This window comes from Panthera onca, chromosome B3 (genome assembly GCF_046562875.1).
Source record: "Panthera onca isolate mPanOnc1 chromosome B3, mPanOnc1 haplotype 2, whole genome shotgun sequence".
In the NCBI taxonomy this organism is placed as follows: domain Eukaryota; kingdom Metazoa; phylum Chordata; class Mammalia; order Carnivora; family Felidae; genus Panthera; species Panthera onca.
Window position 1 is genome coordinate 54378651 of NC_138344.1, and position 24927 is coordinate 54403577.

A 24927-nucleotide genomic window follows, 5' to 3' on the forward strand; every position below is an offset into this window, starting at 1 on the left:
GGAGCCTGCTTCCGATTCTATGTCTCCCTCTCTCTCTGCCCCTCCCCCGTTCATGCTTTGTCTCTCTGTCTCAAAAATAAAATAAAAACGTTAAAAAAAAAAATTAAAAAAAAAAATCCTGCTTAAACAGGTTCTGTGACCAACCCAAAGAACTTACCGCTTCTAGCATTGCTGAGAAAGTAGTCTTGAGTGCAGAGAAAACCAGGTGACCTTTTCCTTGATTCTAAGACCTTGATTTTCCAATTATAAGTGATTGAAGATAATTCCTGAGTAGTTTAGAGCTTCATAGGAAAGACATGAATTTTATGTAAGTTCATTTTGAGAATCTTTCTTGTGGAGCCATTCATCTTTTTCCTTCTAGATACCTCAGCTGAGATGCAATGCTCAGGAAGTTAAGGTCATAAAGTTAAGTACCTATGTGGTCCTGCCTCCGGAGACCAAATCCACTGGACTGCTCCTAACATTCTCATACCAGATAAATAAGATTAAAATGAGCATCAAGGACAGCCTTGAAAGAGACCATAAATAATGCAGTCAGAGAAAGACAGAGGTAATACTGAAGAGTGCTTCAGGAGGAGGAGCGGAGGCCATACAAGGACAGTCTCATGCCCTGTGTCTTGGCAATCACAGAGGTTTTAAAGAGCTCCTGGTTTATCAGTGAGGCTAAGGTCTTCTCTTAACACAAGCCGAGAGCTGCCTCCTGGAGTCATTCGCCAATTGCTGAAGGGAAGGGAATTCAGAAGGGAAGTGCCTGCTTTGTTAGGCACGAATGTGGGTTTAAGACCAGGGTTAGGAGCACAACCACAGGCTGTACCAGAAACAGGTGGGACAAGAGCCCCTGGCTTTTTAACAGCACACTTACACCTTCTACTTACCATCTTTCTTCCCTGTAATAACTAAGGCAACCAACATACACTGCCATGCACCTCCGGAGCCTTTCAGAAGTCAAGAAACCTTGAGGTTCTTGGTATATGTAGAAATGAAGAAATGCTTAAATAGGTTAAAAAATTTTGATACATTTTAAATATTTAATTTAACAAATTGCTGCTTTTAATGTACATACACATGCATGTGTGCATGCACAGGCACACACACAAAACACCACAAAAAAAGGTAATTACAGAATTTAAGAAACTATTAAGTCTGAGTGCACTGTGGGTGGTGTAGTTCAGATTATGGGACACAGTTTAACGTGGTCTAATGGATCCTCCTTCTTTCTGTCTTCTCAGTTTAAATCTGGACGTAATATTCATGTCCACACTTGAGACCCTTCATGAATGGGAAACCTGGGCGAGATGGCCCTCTTGGTCCCCCCAGTAATGGATACTGTCCTACTCTCCCAAATGTTCCTAATTACAAATCTTTCCTTAACCATAAGCCAATCACACCACCTGCTCCAACTTACCGTGATATCATAAAAGAAGCAAAAAGACAGTTTGCAAAGAATCAAAAGGATTTTAGGATGTAAGTTGATGCCAAACTGTTGTTAAATGTAAAATCATAAGTGCTGTGAGCTGGAAGTAATCATAGAAATCATCTGCATTAAGCTCCTTATTTTACCGGTGAGGAGAGTCACTTCTGAGTGTCTTAAGAGATTTGGAGATTCTTTTCTAGTAAGTGTCAAGGGTGTACGTTAGAGCTGTGGAGCCATGGCAAGTATCAGGGGGTTGAAGGAAGGAAGGAAACTTTGCTGTACTGTGGTTGGAGGGATGCATCCCAGCATGGAGACACCAGGAGAGAGCTCCAGGGAACAGAGACTGGAGTACTGTTGATTTACAAAGATGAGCCCTGGGAGCACAGAAAGGTTGTTTGCAGGATGAGCTCGCTGGAGCAGGGGTGGCAGTTGGAGCAGTATTGAGGAATGGAATACAACAAAGAGAGATAAATGGAAGAGCAGCCAGGTAGGTCTTATCCAGCGAGCAGGACAAAAGTTTGTAGAAAATCTGCTTTCTGAGGGGCGCCATTTCCCTCCCACCTCCCCCAGCCCTCCAACCCCCACCACATATGCACACGCGCACACAGGCATCGACACTTTGTAAGAGGGCCCCTGCTGAAGCAGCAAGGTGGAGTCCAGACCTTACTCAGGTGTCATGGGTTATGCGTTTGGTATGTATATATAGGAGGGGCTGGGCTGGGGGCGTCCTCCCACCACGTAGTGCGTAGGGAGGGGATGTTGAAGAACTGGTCTGTGAAGGGCTTTTGCTCACATGTAGAAGTCAGCAAATTGCTGATTTATTCTTTCCCAAGTAGAAATGCCTGCTTTACTTTAAAATTTAACTCGAAATTTTGATTTTATAGAGAGAAGCACAGAATTAATGAAGAAATAAAACTCCTAAGACAGCGGCAGGAAAGAATTGACAAGGAGCTTGATAGGTTTGTTCCTTACTCAACTTTGTAGTGCTTAAAAACATTTTAATTGAGCAAGTGTATTACATAAAGCTATGATAGGTTTATTTAAAAATACATCAACTCAGGTATCTGCAAAGAGATTTTCTACTTAACTGTCCATCTGAATAAGTTTCTTTGTCTACAGAATCAACTACTCTACTAATTTAATTCATTGCTAAACATTATCTCCTTTTACTCCTCCACCTTTAGGGCTTAAGCTCAAGGCCAAAGCATAAGAGACTTTTAAAAACTGAACAAACTGAGGGTTGATGGGGGTGGGAGGGTGGGTGATGGGTATTGAAAAGGGCATCTTTTGGGATGAGCACTGGGTGTTGTATGGAAGCCAATTTGACAGTAAATTTCATATATTAAAAAATAAACCCATAAACATGCCCTGCCCTCCGGAAGACGTAAACTAGAAAAACAGGCTATTTAGCTGGTCTCTCTTGGGCTAGTTCTTTGTTCCTCTTCTGCTATAGATACAAACATTTTGGGAGGCACATTTATTTTATAGAGTAGAAAAAGGAAAACTATAAAGTATTGAGACTAACTGACTTTTAGCATACTCACGTGCCCAAAAATTGACAGGTGAGTGCAGCCCTGCAGACAAGCCACAGCTGTGTGCCATTCATCTTCTAATTCCTATTTTGGAACTTAAGTTGCAAGTCTCCTACAGAGCTGTCGAATCACTGTGTTATACACCCAAAACTTACATTGTGTGTACACTAAAATTGAAAAAAAACACAAAAACTAGTTTCTCGCGAGGGGTGCCTGGGTAGCTCAATCGGTTGGGTGTCTGTCTTCAGCTAAGGTCATGATCTCACTGCTCATGAGTTTGAGCCCTGTCAGGCTCTGCTGATAGCTCGGAGCATGGAGCCTGTTTGGGATTCTGTGTCTGCCTCTCTCCGCCCTTCCCCCCCACTCACATTTTCTGTCTCTCTCTCTCAAATATTAAATAATAATAAAAAACATTTTAAAATTATAAAAACCAGTTTTAGGGCACCTGGCTGCCTGTTAATGGAGCTTGCAACTCTTGATCTCAGGGTTGTGAGTTTGAGCCCCATGTCGGGTGTAGCGATTACTTAAAACCTTAAATAAATAAAATCAAAGTTAAAAAGCCAGTTTCCCAGTCACATGAGAAAATCTAGCCTGTTACTTTAGAATCTTATCTCACTTTTCACGAAAAATCTTATCACTCAAATTTCCCCTTCACAATACCTAAATTATAAGATCTGATCCCAGGTGACGTTTACAAGTTCCCCCAAATCAAATCTGTATGGGATGGGATTTCTCATCACTGAGAATATACAGAAGAACGTAGAACAGTCAGAGCAATTTGCAAGAAGCGCTCAGATATGTTTTATGCAATGGGACATTGTTGTGATAGGGAAAAATCTGTTATAAGATGGCCGACAGGACTGCTAGGGAAATTCCCCTTCCAGGTTCTTCTTCCTATCCCACTTGCCCAGCGCACCAAATTACTAATGGGGAATGCGGAAGTAACAAACTATAAATTGTTCCTTCTGCTTAAGCTTGGGGCTCAGACCTCAGGAGAGTGATCTCCTCTGAGCCCGCTGGTGTAAAATAAACCACCTGCCTTCCGAGATTGCCATGTGCCGGTTGGTTCTTCTGCCAGGTGATCGGACCAGGTTCCATAACAGTTGGAGAAGTTAAAGGGGAAATATTCAGTTGTGTATATAAATCTCATATGCCTATTAAATCTGTAGGCACAGCATACAAGTCTATCTGTAATCTTCGAAAGAGATACTCATGGAGAAGAAAAGAAAGGCAAACAGAAAAATGGAGGTTAGGTAGTGGGGATGATGCAAAATTGTGAGTGTCCTAAAAAAGCACTGAATTGTACTCTTAAAAATGTTTTTAACGTTTTTATTTATTTTTGAGAGACAGGGAGAGACAGAGTACAAGTGGGGTAGGGGCAGAGAGAGGGAGAGACACAATCTGAAGCAGGCTCCAGGCTCTGAGCTGTCAGCACAGAGCCCGACGCAGGGCTCAAACTCACAAACCACAAGACGCTTCAGACCAGTCAGACGCTTACCCAACTGAGCCACCCAGTCGCCCCTGAATTATACACTTTAAAACGGTGAATTTAATGGTATGAGACATATGTCAATAAAAGTGCTATTTTTAAAAAAGGAACAGGGCACTGCAAGTTAAAAGGGTGAGTTGGAAGATGGCTTGATTTTAACAAAGCGAGGTGAACCAGAATTGAGTATGACTGGCACCTGAGGGAGATTCTAAGGGTGTTACTGAGAAAGGGCAGCAGGGATATTCTGGAGTGTGGTTAGGACTGTGAGAAAGAGACCCAAGCTGTGAGAGCCAGATTTGAGGAAAGCAGGAGAGAACAGACCCAGAGGGGAATAATAAGTGAAGAGAAAAGCCAGTTGGGGAGATAAAATGGACAGAGATAAAGCAGAGAATACTTGAGGAGGCATTTGTTGGTCGCGTGGCTCTAATGCAGGAGACCCTAAGAACTAGCCCTGCTGTGCCGTCCCGGGTGCCCTATGCCAAGTGCTAAAAAAAACCTACAGGCAGCCTTGCGGGGGGTGGGCTAACCCAAACTTTATGCTTTAGCAAAGTATATTGGAATTTTCAGAAATGTTTTCTTCCTACAAATTCCATGGAGGAAAAAAATCATTTAAAATGTCTCCCTTGAAAATTGCTGTGAAATTAATAGCCATCTATCCCTTTTCATTTTCCTTTCTGTCTGCTGTGTTTTTCTTGCTAATGTTTCTCCCTTGTACCAAGTTCTTACCCATCCTGGCCTAGCCTAGCTCAGCTCTGCCTCTCCCCTCATCCATAGATGTCTGGAAAGGTTTCTGCAGCCTCCTAAATTCAGCTATTCAACTCCTTCATAAGTATTTCTTAAATGAGTACTTGGTGACAAAAATCATGATAGATTCTTGGATTCCTGCCTCCATGGGCTTCCAGTCCAGTGAGCACCCTCACGCTTTAGCCTTTTCCACCGCTCTTTCCCCCCAGATCCTGCCAGTCCCTCTTATTCTTCCCTCCCCACTGACGCCCCCTAAAGTCTGCACTGGAGACGGGAGAGTGAAGTCAGTTCAGCAAATACTGTGTAAACCATCTCATGAAGAGAATGCTTCACTCCTGGGGAGCAGTGGCACACAGTGGTTGAACTGAAGGCTCAAGTCACACTGCTTGGATTCGCATCCTGTATGACGTGCTAGCTGGAGGAATGGGGGGACAGGTTACTGAACCTGTCTGAGCCTTTTTCATCATTTATAATACTGGGTGACAGTAGTGCCTACTTCATAAGAGTAACTGAATGAATATATGTAAAATGCCAGCAGATGCCCAGAATATTAAATTTTGTGTAAATGTTGGCTCTTAGTTGGTGTCAGTATAAAACAATTAGTTTGGCTACTGATTTTTAAAAAATTTTTTGATTAGACTCCAGGCAAAGGCTACCAAGAAACCCTACGAAGCTAAGAATGACTTTGACAAGTTCCTACATAAACTGGTATGTTTCCTTTTTGAAAATAGTTGAGAATTCTCTCTCTACCTTGTCTTAATTGGACTGGACAATATTCAATAGCACTGCATGGTTTCACATCTAAGTTACAATGAGTGACAAGGTAGAATATGCTATTTTAATTTAATCATCTGCATGCACATTTAAGATCATCTCTGTTTTACATATTAGTGACAACCTCATGCCCACTTACCCTCATCCCTTGCTTCTGACCATGGACAGTTCATGCAACTGAAGACCTCCAAATGCAGTCAAAATTTCAAACTAATAGAAAATTTATCAGTGTTTGAAGTCATATTTTATTTCCCATTAATAATTCAACAATAATACATTGGATTCCAATGAATGCGTTAGATGAATGGTCCCTGCCCTCAACATAAGACAGAAATTATAAGGTTCTAAACAGGACTCAAGTGTGAGAAAGAAAATAAAGGAGCCTGCTCTGTCTTTCCAGTTTTCTTTGTCCCCCCCTCTTTGACTCCTCCTTAAATTATGGGCACTTCTGTTAAATCTGAAGGTTCCTCTTCCCTTCCAGCAGGCAAGGACATGTAGAGAAAGGGGTGCAATAAATCTGAAGGTTGAGATTAATAATAATAATAATCATAATAATAATCAATAAAGCTGAGGTCAGGAGTAGGAGAGAGCTTTTTATTTTTAGCATGTCTTCGAGAACAGTCCTCACTGGCCACTAGTGTAACGTCAAAAACAGAGAGTAGATCATCTAATCAATTTTCTATTTGAGCCAGAAAGGTGAGAGAAGGGAGTAGAACACCTGCATGTTTAATATTAAACAAATAGGACTATTCTTTACTTCCAAAAAAAATTCTTTCTCCCATTTTTCTTGGTCTCCCCTAACTACTACGGCTAGAGACATGGGTACAGAGAATTATTTAGTGTAAGAAAGCCACTGTGCCAGTGTGCTGGTGAAGGGCAGGTGACCTTGGCTGGTAAATGGTACATGGGCCGAGTATCAGGGAAACTACAAGTTTTGGAAACTGTAATACACTGAAGAGTCCAACATCATCTAAACAAAGCAGCTATACCTCAGCTTAAGTTCACTGTCCGCCCCCCACCCCCAGGAATGGAGGGCAGGGGATAATCAGATCTTTCACCATCCATAATCCAGATTCTCCTATAAAATTTCTGATGAGAACCCCAAGTTTTTAAATACTTAGGGGCCAAACTAAATGTATCTGCAAACCAGATGTGGCCTGTGGGCTACTGGTTGGCAACCCCTCATCTAAATGCTAGACTTAGAGCTCTTCAAAAGCTACCTCCAGCCAGCATAACCTATCTTATCCTCCACTGTATCCCAGGGCAAACAAACCGGGGTGTCCAGACACACCATGTTTATTCACCCATACTCATACATTCACTCATCTGCAGTGCCTGCTCCCCAGCTTTCATATTCGACTCATTCTTTAGGGCCCTGCTCAAATTCCATCTTCTTCATAAAGCTTTTTTCCAGTTGCCCTAGCCCCATCCTCTCCAGAAAAGGTTGAAATCTCTCATAATTTCTAGAATGACACTTGGTGATGGTTTGATTGAAAACTAGTTCTTTTCTTCAAGCCAGACACCAAGACAAGAGTAGATCCCTGGCTTAGAACAACTGTGTCTTCCAAAGCAGAGGGCACAATGGAAGTTTTTAGTCCCCTACTGCAAGAAGGAATCTCATGATGAAAAGTTTAAATAGAATAGCAAAGCAACGGAAAGTACCACTTTTTTTTTTTTTATAGTAATCCAGGTATCTTTAAGTAATTATGTACCAACCACAGATCTTCTGTGGAAAATGGAATAGTATTAAAAAACAAAGAATTCTAATTTTAAATCATTTCAGATTTTGGATTATTGGGTGTTTAAAAACTCAAAATTCATTCAGCATATTTGACTTAAGCTTTCTCTAGCGTTTACCTTTCTTTCAAGATGAAAATGCACCTGCAGTTTATTTTAGAATAGAATGGATTTCCGAGTCCTTTAAATAGGACTGTTGTCCTTTGAGAAATATTAAAACTAGCTTTGCCTCAGGCTCTCCAAAACTGAGATTCAAGATGATGATGTCTAGTGTTTAAGATGCACATTAATGAGCAAAACAGTCATCGAATAATACAAAAGTGTGATAATTTTCTGGATAATTTATGCCATAAGACTGCTGCTGTCTCAATTATCTGGTTATAGCAGGAAATTACTTTTTGGATTAAATCTTCATGTAATTCAGGAAGACCTTCTTGTGAGAAAGCCATTCACTTACCATCACCACATGGCTAAACATTTCTGCCCACTTTTGATGAACACATAAGGACTCACCAACACCCCTACTCAATCCCAGAACCCACTTTTACCCACATACCTGTATACCTGTCCTACACTGTTCCACACATACAAATGAGACCTGCTAGACACACCCCAAAGGGTTGCGAGGCATGGATGGGGTTTCCCAGAGCAGTAAGCGTGCCCTGTGGATCAGAGAGGCATTTGAGAAGAGGTAGCATAAAGTGGGAAGAAAGTAAATTCTACAAACAAATTGAATTATCTGAATTATCATCCAGATAACTAACTATTTTAGTGTGAATAGAGGTAAGGTGTAGAGTGTCTTTTATCTAAGTTTCTCTATTTTAAGTGACAGAGACAGCTGAGGGCTGAAAGAATTGAAAGTGATTGTTTATGTGATATCACATAGCTTTTAAATTTTTTTTTTCAACGTTTTTAATTTATTTTTGGGACAGAGAGAGACAGAGCATGAACGGGGGAGGGGCAGAGAGAGAGGGAGACACAGAATCGGAAACAGGCTCCAGGCTCCGAGCCATCAGCCCAGAGCCTGACGCGGGGCTCGAACTCACGGACCGCGAGATCGTGACCTGGCTGAAGTCGGACGCTTAACCGACTGCGCCACCCAGGCGCCCCTACATAGCTTTTAAAAAGTAAATGAGCCTAAATCCATCTTGGCCAAAAAAAAAAAAAAAAAAAAAAAAAAGGTAATTCTTCTCGTCTTGATAATTAGTGAGTGTAGTAACCTCACATTCAAGTATCCAGGAAAATTTGTGAGTCTTTCATTATGTGTTATTTTAATAGCGTTCTGAAGCTCGAACTGAGAGAGAGTTTCTGGCATCACTCTCATCATCAACATCATCAACAGAAGACTACAACTGTGAAGAAGAAGAGTGTCAAGAGAAACCAGAAATGGACTGTATTTAAGAATATATCATACAATTCAATTGTATCCCTTTAATTGTAGCAGCATGTTTAACTCAAGTCTAATCCATGAGGTCAGTATAAATGTCTTTTACCAATTCATCTTTAAAAATCTTGAAATCAATAAATGTCAGTAAATCATCCTTAAAAGATCTGCCCAAGCATAATTTTGGCTCTTATTGGTAGAAAACATAGTTTAAGATGGAAAAATAATCATTATGAAGCATAGAGAGCTTTCAACCGTTTCTTTGGAAATACATCTTGATAATAGCAACCGTTCATCATAATACAAAACAGAAAGAGGATTAATTTACTGTGGCATAAGAAGTTCTGCCAGTTCCTAAATGCCCTAAATAGTTTCTCTGAGATTTTTTACATTGTTTAGGCCTCAAGGAAAACCAAAGCCCCACCCCCAGGTTTGGTAGCAAACAAACTCTGTTTCTCGAATGTTAAGTTTCGGTCGCTCCTCTGGTAATAAGCTTCGTGCACATTTGCTAGGAAGCTGGACAGCTTGTCAGCGGGTACAATTGATACTGTACAGCCTCCCCATCCTGCTCCAGTGAGTCGTGACCCTTGAGCCCCAAACTTCCTAAAACAATGAGAAAAAAAAAAATTTAGAACCTGTAAAAGAAAGTAAAAGTTGTTTGCCTGGTGCTTCTAGAACACACAGCCTGAGAAGAGAATATGTGTGGGATTTTTTTGGGGAGCAAGGGGTAGTTAAGTGTTGCCAAACATTTTAGGACATGAAGGAATGTACACTGTTTCAGAAGGTCATTTGAAATTTAATTCTATCTAAAACTAGCCCATGGTTTTTTCTCTAGGTAGTAAAAGTTAGCATTACTCCTGTTTGGTGAAAGCTGGCAATAATCCACTATAAAGTCTTGATTCTATAAAGTCACCAATTGAAGAGTTGTATGTGGCAAGCTTACAGGTGATGAAGAGGAGGGAGTAAAAGGAAAAGAGACAGCAGACATGATCAACAGTATGAATCAGAAGGTGGTTCCAAATGAAGTCAAATCAAAATGTAAATTGCAAGTCTTATGCAAGTGAGGGCTTTCTCTAGTAGTCATTTAAGGTGTGTTCGTAAGACTTGGCTGTTCCCCATAAAAGTATCAGTCCCCTAGAACAGACAGCCTGGGTTTGCATTGAAAAATTTATCAAGAAGGAACATGTTATTAAACTCTAGACCAGTCTGTCTATTGAAACCCTAATGGGAAGCTATACAGACGTTTCCACAAAAATGGAAGGTGGCCTCTACAAGTCCAAACGCATCTTCCTTGAACCTTTGGGAACTACTCTGACAGCTGAACTCAGAATTTACCATCAGCCAAAATGTGTGACCCGGATGGAAACCACTATTTAAACCACCACACAAAAAGAGGTCATTTTAGTTGCCATCACCCAGGCCAGCTTCCAACCAAAGATTTATACCCAAGTGAAAGGCCCTACACAAAGCACAAGAGTCCCTCATTTTTAAAAGATGTAATTTATCCTGATAATAAAGGTTAACATGTACTTCCAATTCTTCCTAATAAAATTTGCTCCAAATTCATAGCAGATTAAAAATTCCATAATTAATTTAGCACAATTTTGTCTCTCTTTTTCCATCTAAATGAGCTACTTTACTTCCTGGAAAATATCAATAGAATATTAACCCTCCTCTAGGACATCGGATTTATTGCACACCAGTAATTCATTTTCCCCTCAGTGATTTTCTCAGTTGGTTCCTTTTTATTATCTGTTGTATTCATTAAAATATGTTTTTCAAATGAAAATAGATGTTTAAGGAAGAAAACAAAATGCTTGCAAATAAAGATTACTCATCTCCTGCTGTCCCCCAGACATTCAGCTTACAGCCCAGCAGCTGCACAGAGCCCAGACTCCTATCATCCAGGCTGAAAGTTTCTCTGACTGGGAGATTCTAGGATAATTCTGAGTTCCCAGACTGGCAAAGGGCCATTTTTCAATCACAAAGAAAAAAAAAAGTTGTGATACGCAGTGACATCAAACTATTGCTACCCATGGAAGATGCTGAAAAAACCGAGGTGTCACCGAAGCATTTCTGGAAGACCCTAAAATCGGGACACAGAAGCCAACCGTGGCCTGGTCTAGAGAACAACAGGGTGCCTCTTACATGATTCTCTAAGATCCAGACTATGCCACTGTGCTGGACTTAAATCAACCAGGTCTTTTATGGTCTTCAATGGACTTCAGACATGTTTTCTTACATCTTTTCATCTGAAAAGTTTTTGAAAGCTGTTGTTTCAAAACTGAATCTAAAGCAAACTGAGTATTGTTTCTAACTGGTTACAAAACCAATAGGAATTGTGCCAAAGGGTGTATTTTCCTCAGTATCCTGCAACTTTCCAGAAAGCAGAAACTAGAAGTATTTCTACGCAAATACATTCACTTTTGAGTCCCCAGAGCTGCTCTGTCACCACCCTGCCTGCTGCAGATGAAAATGGACTGGGTTGCATCAGCCACATGATATGAAGTCATCAGGGCTCAAATTTCCCAAACAGAAAATGATAAATGCTATTATTATAAATAGCCTTCTGCCCTTGAGTCAATGGCACTTGTGATCACAAATCAGGGGGCCGCCCGAGTACCTGGTCCGCAGCCTGCCCAGCTATATATACTCACAGAGGCAGAGGTCCTGTCTGCGGTGTTCTAAACTGGTGCTTAATATGCCCTTTGGCATATGCCATAGAAATTCAGGGAAAAATCCAAAAGTTAGGAGACCAATATAAGCTTTATATTAGGAAAGAAAAAGAAGGCAAGCCTTGTTCTTCCCAAGAGAACGCTAAGACATTAAAAATATAGATTCTGAGTTATTGCACATCAGAGAGCAATACAATAGTTATGAACACCAAAACCCTAGAATCCCCCAAATACCACTCCTTTGTGGTGACCAGATTGGGGAATAATGTGGAAGGGTTGGTCAAAACAACCAAAGCAGCCTTTGCCTTTATTAGTATGATCTACGAAACAAAGGCAAGAGGAGTTAGGCAGATTATAGAATGCTCCGTTTGATCCTTTTATCGCTGAAAAGTAATCATATAACTAACTTTCCAGGCATCCAATACAGCCTGGCTAAAATTTCCTACTTTAAATGAGCTGATTGGACCATAAAGCACCTACTAAGATACAAGGCACAGAAAAAAGCAGGGCGTGGTGGGGGTGGGTGTGGGGGGAGGGTGGAGGGAGATCCAGTAAACACAGCCTTGCTACAAAGCAGGAAAGAAGGAAGGGATTGTACCTCGTATTTCAATTCAACTTTATTTATTTCAAAATATTTGTATATTATAACAAATGGGTATTAAATTAATTCAGAATATTTTTAATTAAGGGAGAGGTTATATCTCTCCAGGCCCAGCCCAGCACAATTCTAGACATTTGGTAGGTTGTAATAAATAGCTGTTGGGATTACTACACTTGCTTTAAAATATCAAAATATATACCCAGTCTGTTTATTTTTTTATTAAATCAGTGTTAGAAAACTTCAATTATGTGAAACAGAGTACAATAATGAAGAGATAATGTCCACCCAATTATAAAATATCATTTTGAATGAACAAAATGCATTTTTTAAGAGATGGCTAAATTTTATTTGTTTTTATTTTTAGAGTTTATTTATTTATTTTTGAGAGAGAGAGAGCACAAGCAGGGAAGGGGCAGAGACAGAGGGAGACACAGAATCCGAAGCAGGCTTCAGGCTCCAAGCTGTCAGCACAGAACCCAACATGGGGCTTGAACTCACTAACCATGAGATCATGACCTGAGCCAAAGTTGGACGCTTAACTGACTGAGCTACCCAGGTGCCCCTCGAAATGGCTAAATTTTAAAAAAGAATTTCTTGAAGTATGTAAAACAACTTTTAATTATATGTGAGACAGCTCACATATATATATTATATATAAATATAACCTGTCAGTAATATATCTTATATCTGGAAAGCCTTCTAGCTTCTGCTCTAAAGCCTAGAATCTTCCGGCTAGAATCTCAGGAAAACAGAACTTCCAGAAGAATTTCTATGACTTTTGCAGCCAAGTTAGAAACACTCAGATTCCTTTAGATTCAAGAAACCACAGACTTCAAATACTGTTCAAATGAGAAAGTATAAGAAAATGTAACTACAAGTCTGTTTGAGAAACGTAAGCTACTAAAGGCCCTGAAAGATGAGCTGGTTTCTGCAAAGGGTATATATATATTATATATATATATATATATATATAATATATATATACAGGGTTAGGGGGGTGGAGAGGACAGTAAGCGGAAGACAGGGGCCCAAAGAGAAGTGAGCCCCTAAGCACAGTGGAAAGGGTCTTGTCCCTTTATTTGGTAGAGTGTAAAGATTAGCCTCAAGATCATGGGGAAGGAAACATACAAATAGGAGTTTACACTTCATTCTCCCCTGACCTGCTCAGGAGAATGGGTGCAAAAGGCTGAGCAGCATAGCCATGGAGTAAAGTTTGAAAAGATTTCTGAGGAAGACAGCAAATTAACTTTTGTAATCTTTGTTAGCCTATTAACATTTGTCATTCATTTCCCTTAATAGCTTTGGCAATGATGCAGCAATGAGGTCTCTAATTTCAGCAAGTGTCAAAACAGAAATAAAAGACATTATTTTTTCTTAAGTTTAACTAGGAAAATTGATAACAAATGAGCTATCTCATATATAACTGACTTGGTTTGAAAATTACTTTGTGTTTCTCAACGAATCCTACTTTAAAATTTAGCCGTTTCTTAAAATTTACATTTTGTTCATTTAGAAGAATTATTTTATAATTGGGCAAGTTTCATCTTATTCTCTCACTATTATACTTTGTTTCACATAATTGAGGTTTTCTAACATTAGTTTAATAAAAATAATAAACAGCTTAACAGCATGAATGTAGTTTCCTTCTCCCTCCCTGGCCCTTTCTTTGAATGCTAAACTGATTTTCTCTTAAAGAGCAGTGAAAAGCTCAACTGACAAAAGAGCAAGTGTCAGTGATCTCTTCTATCCTTTCTTTTCCCCCTCTTTTCTCTGCTTGGGTCATATAGCAGCTTCTTACACATTTTCCTATAGGCTAGCTACCTAGAGATGCCTTTTGAATATAGTCTAGCTCAGATCACAATAAGATTTCAGTTTGTATGACAGGTGTTGGAGGGGATGAAGAGAAAGGGGAACCCTCTTGCACTGTTGGTGGGAATGCAAAGTGGTGTAGCCACTCTGGAAAACAGTATGGAGGTTCCTCAAAAGTTAAAAATAGAACTACCCTATGATCCAGCAATCTACTAGGTATTTACCTACAGAATGCAAAAACACTAATTCAAAGTTATACATGCATTATCTATAATAGCCAAGTTCTGGAAGCAGTCCAAGTGTCCATCCATTGATGAATGTATAAAGAAGACGTGGTATGTATGTACACACACACACACACACACACTGGAATATTACCCATAAAAAAGAATGAAATCCTTCCATTTGCAATGACATGGATAGAGCTAGAGAGTATAAGGCTAAGCGAAATAAGTCAGAGAAAGACAAATACTGTATAGTCTCACTCATATGTGGAATTTAAGAAACTACAAATGAGCAAAGGGGAATAAAAAGAGAGAGAGACAGAGAGGCAAACGAAGAAACAGACTGTTAACAAGAGAGAGCAAACTGATGGTTACCAGAGGGGAGGGGAGTGGGGGAAAGAGTTAAAATAGGTGATGGGGATTAAGGAGGGCACTTGCTGTAATGAGCACTGGCTGTTGTATATAAGTGATGAATCCCTAAATTCTACTCCTGAAACTAATATTACACCATATGTTGACTAACTGGACATTAAATAAAAAGTTTTAAAAATGAAACTAAAAAAAAAAATTTTAGCTTGTATGTAGTGCCCTAAGTATCTAGGCATTAAAATCCTTCATTCACTCAATCAATTAGTTGTGTTTTCATGCAAATAGTTTCCAAGCAGGCCTTCAGGAAAACTAAAGGAATTTTAAAGTGTCACAAGTAGACCTGGAAGTAAAGACTTGTCTTTGGCCTTGTTGCTCCTTGAACCCATTTAAGCTTCCCTCCTCCCTCGTCTGGTCTCTGGAAGGCAACCAACCATCTAAGGCTGCCCAGTCTTAATCATGCCTTCCCCACTGGTGTTAACACTTTTAAAGGGGACAGGGAAGTGTGGAGATGATCGTGACTTAAAAGAATACTCTACCAGAGGTTGACTTTATGGTACCAGTGGCCCAGGCCTTGCCAGGGCCCTTCCCAGCACATCCAGCACCTCCCCTGCCTAGCCCAGTGCTACAGTCACGAAGCTTCAGGAGGAACTAGGGCTTAAGGGCATCTCGTTTTGCATTTGAACCTTTCTACTCATTTACCCTCCATGAATCTCTATTATCCGTCTTTCTCTCTCACTTTTAACCATCCCATCTCACCACTATCTTTTTCATTCTTCTGCATTCCTTCCTCTTTCCCCTTATACACACACACACACACACACACACACACACACACACACACACACACATGTGTCAAGAGCTTTTGAAAGCGGAGTTTAGACTTCAGTGCCACATAGGACACAAATACCCTGGGGCAAAGCATTTGCTGGCTGTAGGGAGGAATGGCATCAATGACTGCATCTACTTAGTTCCCCCAGTCTGTCCTCCTAGGAGGTTGCTCTGCCACGTAGGACCTTTTAGTAACTGGCAACCAGTTGGAACATTTGGAGACTATCTGCTGGTCACAGTGACAACAAAGAAAACATTAATTAAATCAGAAGTTTAGGGACCAGACAACTATTCTGGCCAATATTTACAACACAACAAAAGGTAATCTTTCAATATGGGAAACTTGACCCCTATATGATTCTGGAATAAGTAGAAACTAATTTTGATGGTTTGCAATTGACTTTCCAAATAAAAAAGCCCATAAAAAAGAGAATGAGCTCCTTATACTAGACACAACTGAATTTTCCTCAGAAAAGCAATATAGCAGGGGCGCCTGGATGGCTTAGTCAGTTAGGTGTCCAACTCTTAGTTTTGGCTCAGATCATGATCTCAAGGTTCATGGGATTGAGCCCTGCATCAGGCTCTGTGCTGACAGAGCAGAGCCTTCTTAGGACTCTCTCTCTCTCTCTCTCTCTCTCTCTCTCTGTGGCCCGCCCCCATGCACACACACGTATACTCTCTCTCTCTCTCTCTCTCTTGCAAAATAAACATTAAAAAAAAAAATGCAGCTGATGGAAATGAGCTAGACAGAAATACTTTGAGAAACTAAGTGTTTAGGGATGCCTGGGTGATGCAGTTAAGTGTCTGTCGGACTCTCGATCTTGGCTCAGGTCATGATCTTACCTGTTCGTGAGATCGAGCCCTGCCTCGGGCTCTGTGCGGACCATGGGAGCTTGGGATTCTCTCTCTCCCTCTCTCTCTGTCTCTCATGCTCTCTCTCTCTCAAAATGAATAAATTAAAAAAAAATAAGTGTTAATTTAAGTGTTAAATTTGAGTGTCAAGGCATTAAGAAAGGACTTTCCAAAAACAAATAAAAATAATAATAAAAGGTGCTCTTCTAAACTCTTTTAAGACCTAGCCATTAGATCCCTCACTGGAGTCACATTAAAAAAAAAAAAAAGAGAGAGAGAGAGAGACCTATAGATGGTTAGAACAGAAAAAGACACAGGAGGTCATAAAACAAGACAACAGTGCAAAATCACAGAGCTCAGAAGGAAAAGTGGCAGAGCTGGAACTCAACCTTCTTAACTTCAACTCAGTTGTCCTCCTACTCCACACACTGCCTCCCCCGCTCAACATGGCTTTGTCCAGTGTTCACATGCTGCACACTAGGACAACACAAACCTCCATTATTAAAGTTTGAAAGCCAGAAAGGAAAATGACCCACATTCCAACATAATCATATCTCAGTAAACTCAGGGGAGAGAGAGAGGCATGGCAAAAGCACTGGATGAGGAACCAGACCTTTCACACCAACTCAATACATTTACTTGTTCAAATCATTTCACCTCCTAGTGACTGCTCAGGTCTTGAAGGACCCCTTCCGCTTTCTTTCTTACCTTATGGCACTATGAGAGAATTCTGCCCCCCAAAATGTGAAATATGGCTTCCCAAAATGTGGCTTTGACAGAAACAAGCAAACTTTTTCAGGCCAAACACCCAGGAGTCATCTTGATTCCTGTCTTTCACCCACACAATTATCCTGAATCTTCCTTCAAGGCACGCCTTGCATGGGATCACTTAGCACTTCCACTGCCACCTTTCCACACCCAAAGCCAAAGTCCTTCCAGTGGCCTAGGAGGGCCCTGTGCTGTGCCTCCCCACTCCCCCCCACCCCAACTTCATCACCTGCTACTCTCTCCTTTACTGCCCTCCAGCCTACGAGTTGTCCAGCTCTTCCTCACATGTGACAGCCACATCCCCACCTCTGGGCCTATGCACTTGCTATTCTATTTCTTCATGTCCTCAGGTCTCCGCTCAAACATCATCATCTCAGAGAAGCCTTCCTCAACCCTTCCTATAAAGGTCACCCATCCAAACTGGAGAGTGTTATGCTAAGTGAAATAAGCCATACAGAGAAAGACAGATACCATATGTTTTCACTCTTATGTGGATTCTGAGAAACTTAACAGAAACCCATGGGGGAGGGGAAGGAAAAAAAAAAAAAAGAGGTTAGAGTGGGAGAGAGCCAAAGCATAAGAGACTGTTAAAAACTGAGAACAAACTGAGGGTTGATGGGGGGTGGGAGGGAGGGGAGGGTGGGTGATGGGTATTGAGAAGGGCACCTTTTGGGATGAGCACTGGGTGTTGTATGGAAACCAATTTGACAATAAATTTCATATATTGGAAAAAAATAAAAAAATAAAATGCATGTAGAGCCCATAAAAAAAAAAAATAAAGGTCACCCATCCAACCATGATACTCTCTATCCCTTCTTTTTTTTTTTTTCATAGCACGATTTTTTTTATACCACTACCACTCAATTTATTTTTAACTGTCACTCCCCTCTTTCCCCATGAGAGGCTCCATGAGAGTGAGAGCTGGTTGACAGTCCCAGGAAGAGAAGGTTCAGTAGGGGATTCCAGGAGGTTGACCAATGCCCCTTCACCGCTTTTCAGGTGGGAGTCAAACTACCCCACTACCCTCCAGGCAAAGACACTTCTGCCTGATTTCTGCACAAATCATTCCACTTCTTTTAATTTCCAGAACTGAATAATATTCATCCCTTCCATTTACTGGGCCCTTGATATTTTCAGAAAAGAGCACTTATAGTGGAACAAGTTCTGGAAGGCATTTTGGCAATTAGTGAGCAAACTCTGACGTCAGCAGAGTGATTCTCATCAATGTTATGTTCAAGTCTCTCTACAAGTTGGGTTACACATGCCATCTGTGATCAGTGGAGCTAGGTGATTTAAACTTTTCAGGCTGGAAGTGTGGTAATGAATGAGGCAAGCCATAGGCGCCAAGTGGTTAATTTTGTTTTCATTACTAATTGCAGGCAGTTCTGCATTATCTTCTCACAGTGGAAATAACATCTAGCCATTTGAGAGTTCTCCCAATTTCCCTTTCAGTCCTCCCAAGGTCAATGAAATCCCTTCTGGGTAAAGTGACCATTCTACTCTATTATCCCCATTCTCTAACAATTACAAGGAAGCTGTTCTCAGGCTTTGTGAAAGAGTTTTCCCCTTTACATTTCTGTCTCAACCAACCATTTATAAGCCAGGCTTTCATCAAGTCCTCATTTCTCCAAATTGCTTAACCTAAATCTGGAAAGCTTTCTGAGTAATTCCTTCAGCAACCTCCCCTGCCCCCAAATACACTATCAGGTCTGAGGGTCTTTTTCTGTTTTCTCCCTTCCTTTGAAAAAATCTACTACACCTAGGACACCAAACAGGAGATGCTGGAAGGGCCCCCATTGTAGTGGATATACCATTGATTAAAATATGATGAGAAAGTAACAGCAGGGCCATGGCTAAGAAAAGCTCCCTGAAATACCTAATCATCCGAAGATGGAAAGGCATTGTGAAGAACTGATTCCAAAGAACTGATTCATAAAGCTATTGGAGTCAGGTCTCCAATATTTCTCCTACAGATATTTAGGAGGGAACGAGTTCAGCTCTGTATCATAGACAACACCTCAGATAGGAAGTGGGGAAGGATCCCCTTTCATTTAGAAGGTTATGAAAATATTGCATTTTTTTTCATTCATTTCAACAGTTTCCGTGGCTGTGTCCCACAGCCCCCCCATGCTGCTGTCCCAGGCTCACCGACAGATGTCCACCAGCTGGTCCAGTTCAGGGCAGCTGCACTCGTACATGTCCCGGCAGCTCACATGGCTCTGGTTCATTAAGTCCCCCAGCAGCTGGACCGTGTTGTCAGGTGCTTCTTCACATATCTTCTTAAACTGGAGCACCCGAGCAGCCTCGCTGTACACATGCTTTGCCCGCTGGTAGAGTTTGAAGATGAGCACTTAGGAAGGAAGAGGACAGGGAAGAAGGTTAGAAGTGTTTACTGGACAGCCCAGTGCAAAGAAAAATAGTCATTGAGGACTTCCGTTTCTATCTTCATTATCAATACCATCAAGACCATGAAAGAAATCTTCACGGTCTAAATTTGTCTCTTTTCAAGTCAATTTTACTTTTTTCTTTATAGTGACTACAGTCTTCTATTTTCTTCCCTTCATTCTACACACCCAGCCATGTGCACACACATGCGTGCAAACTAACTCATCCCATAGGAACAGGGAGCTAACATGTACTGAGGACTCCCTATGTTTCAGCCACTTTAAAGGCATGGTCTTCATGTAGTTCTCCTCACAGCACTGGGGAGGGAGGGGGGTGTGGGTGGTAGTATGATCCCTGGTTAACAGGTAAGAGAATGAGGCCGACTGAGGCAGACTGAGCCTAAGGTCACATATCCGGAAACTGGAGAAGCAGAATATTGATCAGGATGTCTGATCCCAGGGCCATATTCTTTCTACTGTGACCCACCAGAAAGGACCACTGAAAATGCTTATGCTGGCAATTCTATTTATGAAAATGTATCCTAGAGATAAGTACAAGTATTTATATATGTATATATGTGTACATGTGTATGTGTACCCCCCCACACACATGTATAGCAACAGAAAATGTAGAAACAACTTAAATGTCCAATAATAGGAAACATTTAAAAAACTATGTTATATCCATTAAAAAATATTCTTGCCATTAAAACTTAGAATCTAGGAGTGCCTGGGTGGCTCAGTCACTTAAGTGTCCAACTCTCAATTCCAGCTCAAGTCATGATCTCACAGTTCGTGGGATCAAGTCCCACACCAGGCTCTGCACTTACAGCATGGGGCCTGCTTGGGATTCTCTCTCTCTCTCCCTCTGCCTCTCCCACACACCCTCTCTCTCTCTCAAAATGAAATCTTAAAAAAAAAAAAAAAAACAAACCTCAGATCCTAAGACAATTTACTATCTGAGAAATTATTCACTATCAAGTGAAAAAACAAGATACAAAACTATATGTACAATTGATACTAATTTTGCATTCACACATACATGTATTTATATAAATTTTAATTTTTAAAAACTTTAAGAAAGCACCAAAACATTAACAGTTATTATCCCTGTGGTAGATCATGGGTGATTTTATTTTCTCCTTAACACATTTCTATACTTTCTAGATTATCCACAATGATTCTTAACTTCAGTTACAGGAACATGTCCTACTGCAGTGGTTTTATCTATAATGTTTACACACGTTCCCTTGAATAATGACTGAGACCTCCTTAACATTCTCACCCTTGCAGAGTGGCTGAGCTTGTGCCATGGACCTGAAGAACTTGTGATATGGAAGCTACCTAGCCAACTGGAAAGATCCAGGGCTGCACATCAAAAGGTCTGTCCTTTCTTTTCAGCTCTGCGACAATTAACTGTACCCAGTTGCTACCCCTATAGGGTTCTATTTCCCCATCTCTAAAATGACGTTGAGAATTACTTCTCAGGATCCTTCCAGGTCTAATATTTTATGATTCTATGAAGACCTTCTTCCAAGCATCCCCCCCCCATATTGTTATATGTTGTAAAGAGTGTGCTGTGACTGTTCCCTTTTGTCTGCACCACCAGTTCTACTCTCTCCTCTTCTCTACCCCACTTCTCTGCCTCAGGAGGCTGACCTGTATGATTACACCAATGGGTTCCCTTGCCATCTAGACTGGAGAAAGGGAGATCAAGAAATGGGAGGGAAGAGAGTAGGACTGAGGATTTATTCCCCAGCTCCCTCCTTGCAGGGGACTCTGCTACTCCACTGAAAGACACTGAACATCCTCTCAAGGGAGCCTTTTCTACATGACTTGATCCTCCAGCATTGACCTCCAGGTTCCTCCCCCTAGACTATTACTACTTTTTAGGAGGTGCTTTCACATTTCATTTATGAACCAACATATTTTAGTAAAGTTTCAGATTACATTTCCTCCCTCTCCACAGCACCGTCCTCCTAATTCTTAGAGATGGATAAAAAGGCAGCCAAGGCTGGAGGAAGTAAACAGCCCTTCTTAGGATTGTGTAAAGTTTAATAATTACAAGGGTGGGGCTACCTTTCTATAAATAAGCAAAAAATGAAAAGTTTTCTTTCAAACATTCTCAATTGAGTCATATGAAGTATGACTCAACTTACAGTTAACAGCTTGCATTTTCCCGTTCTCTTTCAAAGAGGACTTAAATTCATTCATCAGATCTAGTCAGTTCTTTTGCAACATGTCTGGTAATCATGCCTCCTTTCTATTCCTGCTGTCATTACCCAAATGTACATTTTTACTCCTTTTCCCACTTGAACTATTCTGCAGTGGTTTCCAAATTGATTTCCCTGTCTTGATGTCTCCTTCCTGCAACCTATCTTGAGGCCAACACAGCCAGACGGAGCTCCTAACACACAGCCTTACTCATGTTACTGCCCCAAACCTTTACTGCCTGGCCAGTGCTTCCTATAATCCAGATTCCTGCCCTCAGCATGCTGGGTCCCAATAGGAGGTCCTCCGTCCAGCCAAACTCTCTTACTTACAGTTACCCAAAGACTCCTGGCTCCTGAGGATACTCATTTACCACACAGAAATAGTTTCCTTCCCTTTCTCTCTCTGCCAAAATTTAACCTGTTTCTGAAGGTTCAGTTTAAATTTTTTATGCTCAGGAAGCCATGCTGGCCCCAGCTGGAAAGAATCTCTTGACTCTATACCACTCTTGCAGTCCATGGCACTCGCTTGTGCTTGCCAAACCTTTTTCGCGGTAACTGTTTCTCCTATGTCCACAAAGTTCATGCACTGCTGAAGACAGAAAGCAGGTCTTCTAGTCCCATGCATTCCACCAGTGCAACATTTCATCCCAGAGCACTTTCAATAATGCGTTATAGGACAGGAGCTCAGTGGGTGTTCACTGTTACAATTAGGACTTTATTTTTAACACTAATTCTAAGTCAAGATATCTCCACATAGGCATTGTTGCTTAATAATCATAATCATAATAAATGAGGTGCCAATACTCACAGCTTACTAAAGTGTTGAGGCTGAAGAAAGGGGACAGCAAGATACCCTTTGCTACTGAATCTACAACTGACGCCAAGTGGATGAAAAATAAGGAAAAAGAGAACTTACAAGTTAAATGTAGGTGGGAATAAAAACACAACATGTTTTGTTCCACCAGTAGTCCACACTGCAATGTGAAGTTATTATATCCATCAATAAGTTCAACTTATTTCATGGTCTAGATATCAAAATATCCCAAGATAAGAAAACCTTACCAATATCCAGTACTGGAACATACTGTCAGCAAAAACACACTGTCTGAAGAAACAGCACAGGTAGATTTAATAGTAACAGCTGCTCACTCTCAACAATAGCCAAATTATGGAAAGAGCCTAAATGTCCATCAACTGATGAATGGATAAAGAAATTGTGGTTTATATACACAATGGAGTACTACGTGGCAATGAGAAAGAATGAAATATGGCCTTTTGTAGCAACGTGGATGGAACTGGAGAGTGTGATGCTAAGTGAAATAAGCCATACAGAGAAAGACAGATACCATATGGTTTCACTCTTATGTGGATCCTGAGAAACTTAACAGAAACCCATGGGGGAGGGGAAGGAAAAAAAAAAAAAAAAGAGGTTAGAGTGGGAGAGAGCCAAAGCATAAGAGACTGTTAAAAACTGAGAACAAACTGAGGGATGATGGGGGGTGGGAGGGAGGGGAGGGTGGGTGATGGGTATTGAGGAGGGCACCTTTTGGGATGAGCACTGGGTGTTGTATGGAAACCAATTTGACAATAAATTTCATATATTAAGAAAAAAAATAATAACAGCTGCTCAAAATCTCTGAACAGAGAAGGAAGAAGACAGGCCATTGATTGGCAAACATGTACCTGAGACAGTGCCAATATTTTATATATGTTAATATAATCCAGGTTGTTGAATTTACATTTTGAATATTTATTTATTTATTTATTTATTTATTTATTTATTTATTTTTGGGAGAGAGAGAGAGAGACAGAGAATGAACAGGGGAAGGGCAGAGAGAGGGGAGACACAGAATCTGAAGCAGGCTCCAGGATCTGAGCTGTCAGCACAGAGCCTGATGTGGGGCTTGAACTGACGAACTGTGAGATCATGACCTGAGCCGAAGTTGGACGCTTAACAGACTGAGCCACCCAGACGCCCCTGAATTTACATTTTGATAGGAAGGAAATGACTTTAGCAACTGCAGTTCAAGATTGTTCTTTTTTAAAACTAAGGTTGAAACAAAATGTTTAAAATACTAGCTTTAGGATTCTGTATGTTTCAGTTTTAGCCTCTGAGCTACTTCACCTCCTATAATCATAGACCAAGTTTAAAATCAGAGTATGGGGGCAGGGCTGGTTAAGGGGAGAATATTGATTTATTTTTACTATAATGTCCCACTTATGAAGAAATCATCTAGTTTCCAGGTGCACTGCTATATATCGCTGAATGTGACAAAAGGCACAGTAAAGCAGCATCCACTGTGATCATAAAATAGTGCTACTTAGCTGAAAAATCACTATCCTGTCTGTGATCCAATGTGCAAAGATCTTTTAAACTTTGAATTATAAAAATTTTCAAATATGCAGGACAGTGGAGAAAATACTATAGTAAACTCACAAGCCCGTCACTGAGACTGAACAATTATTAACATTTTGCCATATATGCTTCAGTTGATTCTTGCTGAAGTGTTTTAAAATAAATTATAGATGTGATTTTTCATCTCTGTATTTGAGTATGTGCCTCTGTAAAATAAGGACATCTCCTTACATAATCTCCATATCATTATCACACCTAACAAAATTACCAATGACTACTTAATATTGTCACATATTCAGTACATATTAAATTTTCCCAATTGTTGTTTAATTTTCAGTTGATTTACACCAGGATCTGAACAAAGCCCACACATTATATTTCATTGTTATATCTAATAAGTTTCTTTTAATCAAGAATTTATAGTGATTTTTGATACTATAGCTTCTCAATGTCACGTATATAAAATGCAGGCATATTTTAGGGTCAGATCCTGTGATAAAAATATAGTCCATTAGGGACAGTATGCTTTAGCTTTTCTTAGGATTACGTAGTCCTTTAGGATTAAATATTTTCCATTAGGTTTAAATATTGTAAAATAGAAACTGTCAAGTTGCTGAAGGCAAGGGAAACAAAAGCAAACATGAACTATTGGGACTTCATCAAGATAAAACCTCTGCACAGCCAAGGAAACAATCAACAAAACTAAAAGTCAGCCTACAGAATGAGACAATATATTTGCAAATGACATTTCTGATAAAGGGTTAGTACCCCAAA

General features: G+C 40.5%; 2 protein-coding genes across 7 annotated transcripts in view; one reads left to right on the forward strand and one right to left on the reverse strand.

The window, feature by feature from the left end:
• Positions 1 to 9255, forward strand: part of FAM227B (family with sequence similarity 227 member B) — a 197941-nt gene extending 188686 nt beyond the window's left edge. For 3 of the 4 annotated variants that reach the window (XM_081795874.1, XM_081795877.1, XM_081795875.1), the window contains 4 exons: positions 1392 to 1464; positions 2299 to 2373; positions 5818 to 5887; positions 8969 to 9255. In XM_081795874.1, the coding sequence (XP_081652000.1) occupies positions 1392 to 1464; positions 2299 to 2373; positions 5818 to 5887; positions 8969 to 9091 (341 nt within the window). In that variant the 3' untranslated portion in view covers positions 9092 to 9255. The remainder of the gene's footprint in view (positions 1 to 1391; positions 1465 to 2298; positions 2374 to 5817; positions 5888 to 8968) is intronic. The other variant, XM_081795876.1, reaches the window with a different exon arrangement.
• A 63-nt stretch (positions 9256 to 9318) lies between these two features.
• The window catches only part of GALK2 (galactokinase 2), a 139768-nt gene continuing 124159 nt past the window's right edge, over positions 9319 to 24927 (reverse strand). For all 3 annotated transcript variants that reach the window (XM_060618586.3, XM_060618584.3, XM_078448593.1), the window contains 2 exons: positions 19349 to 19550; positions 9319 to 9677 (listed from right to left, as the gene is read on the reverse strand). In XM_060618586.3, coding sequence (XP_060474569.1) covers positions 9470 to 9677; positions 19349 to 19550 — 410 coding nt within the window. In that variant the 3' untranslated portion in view covers positions 9319 to 9469. The remainder of the gene's footprint in view (positions 9678 to 19348; positions 19551 to 24927) is intronic.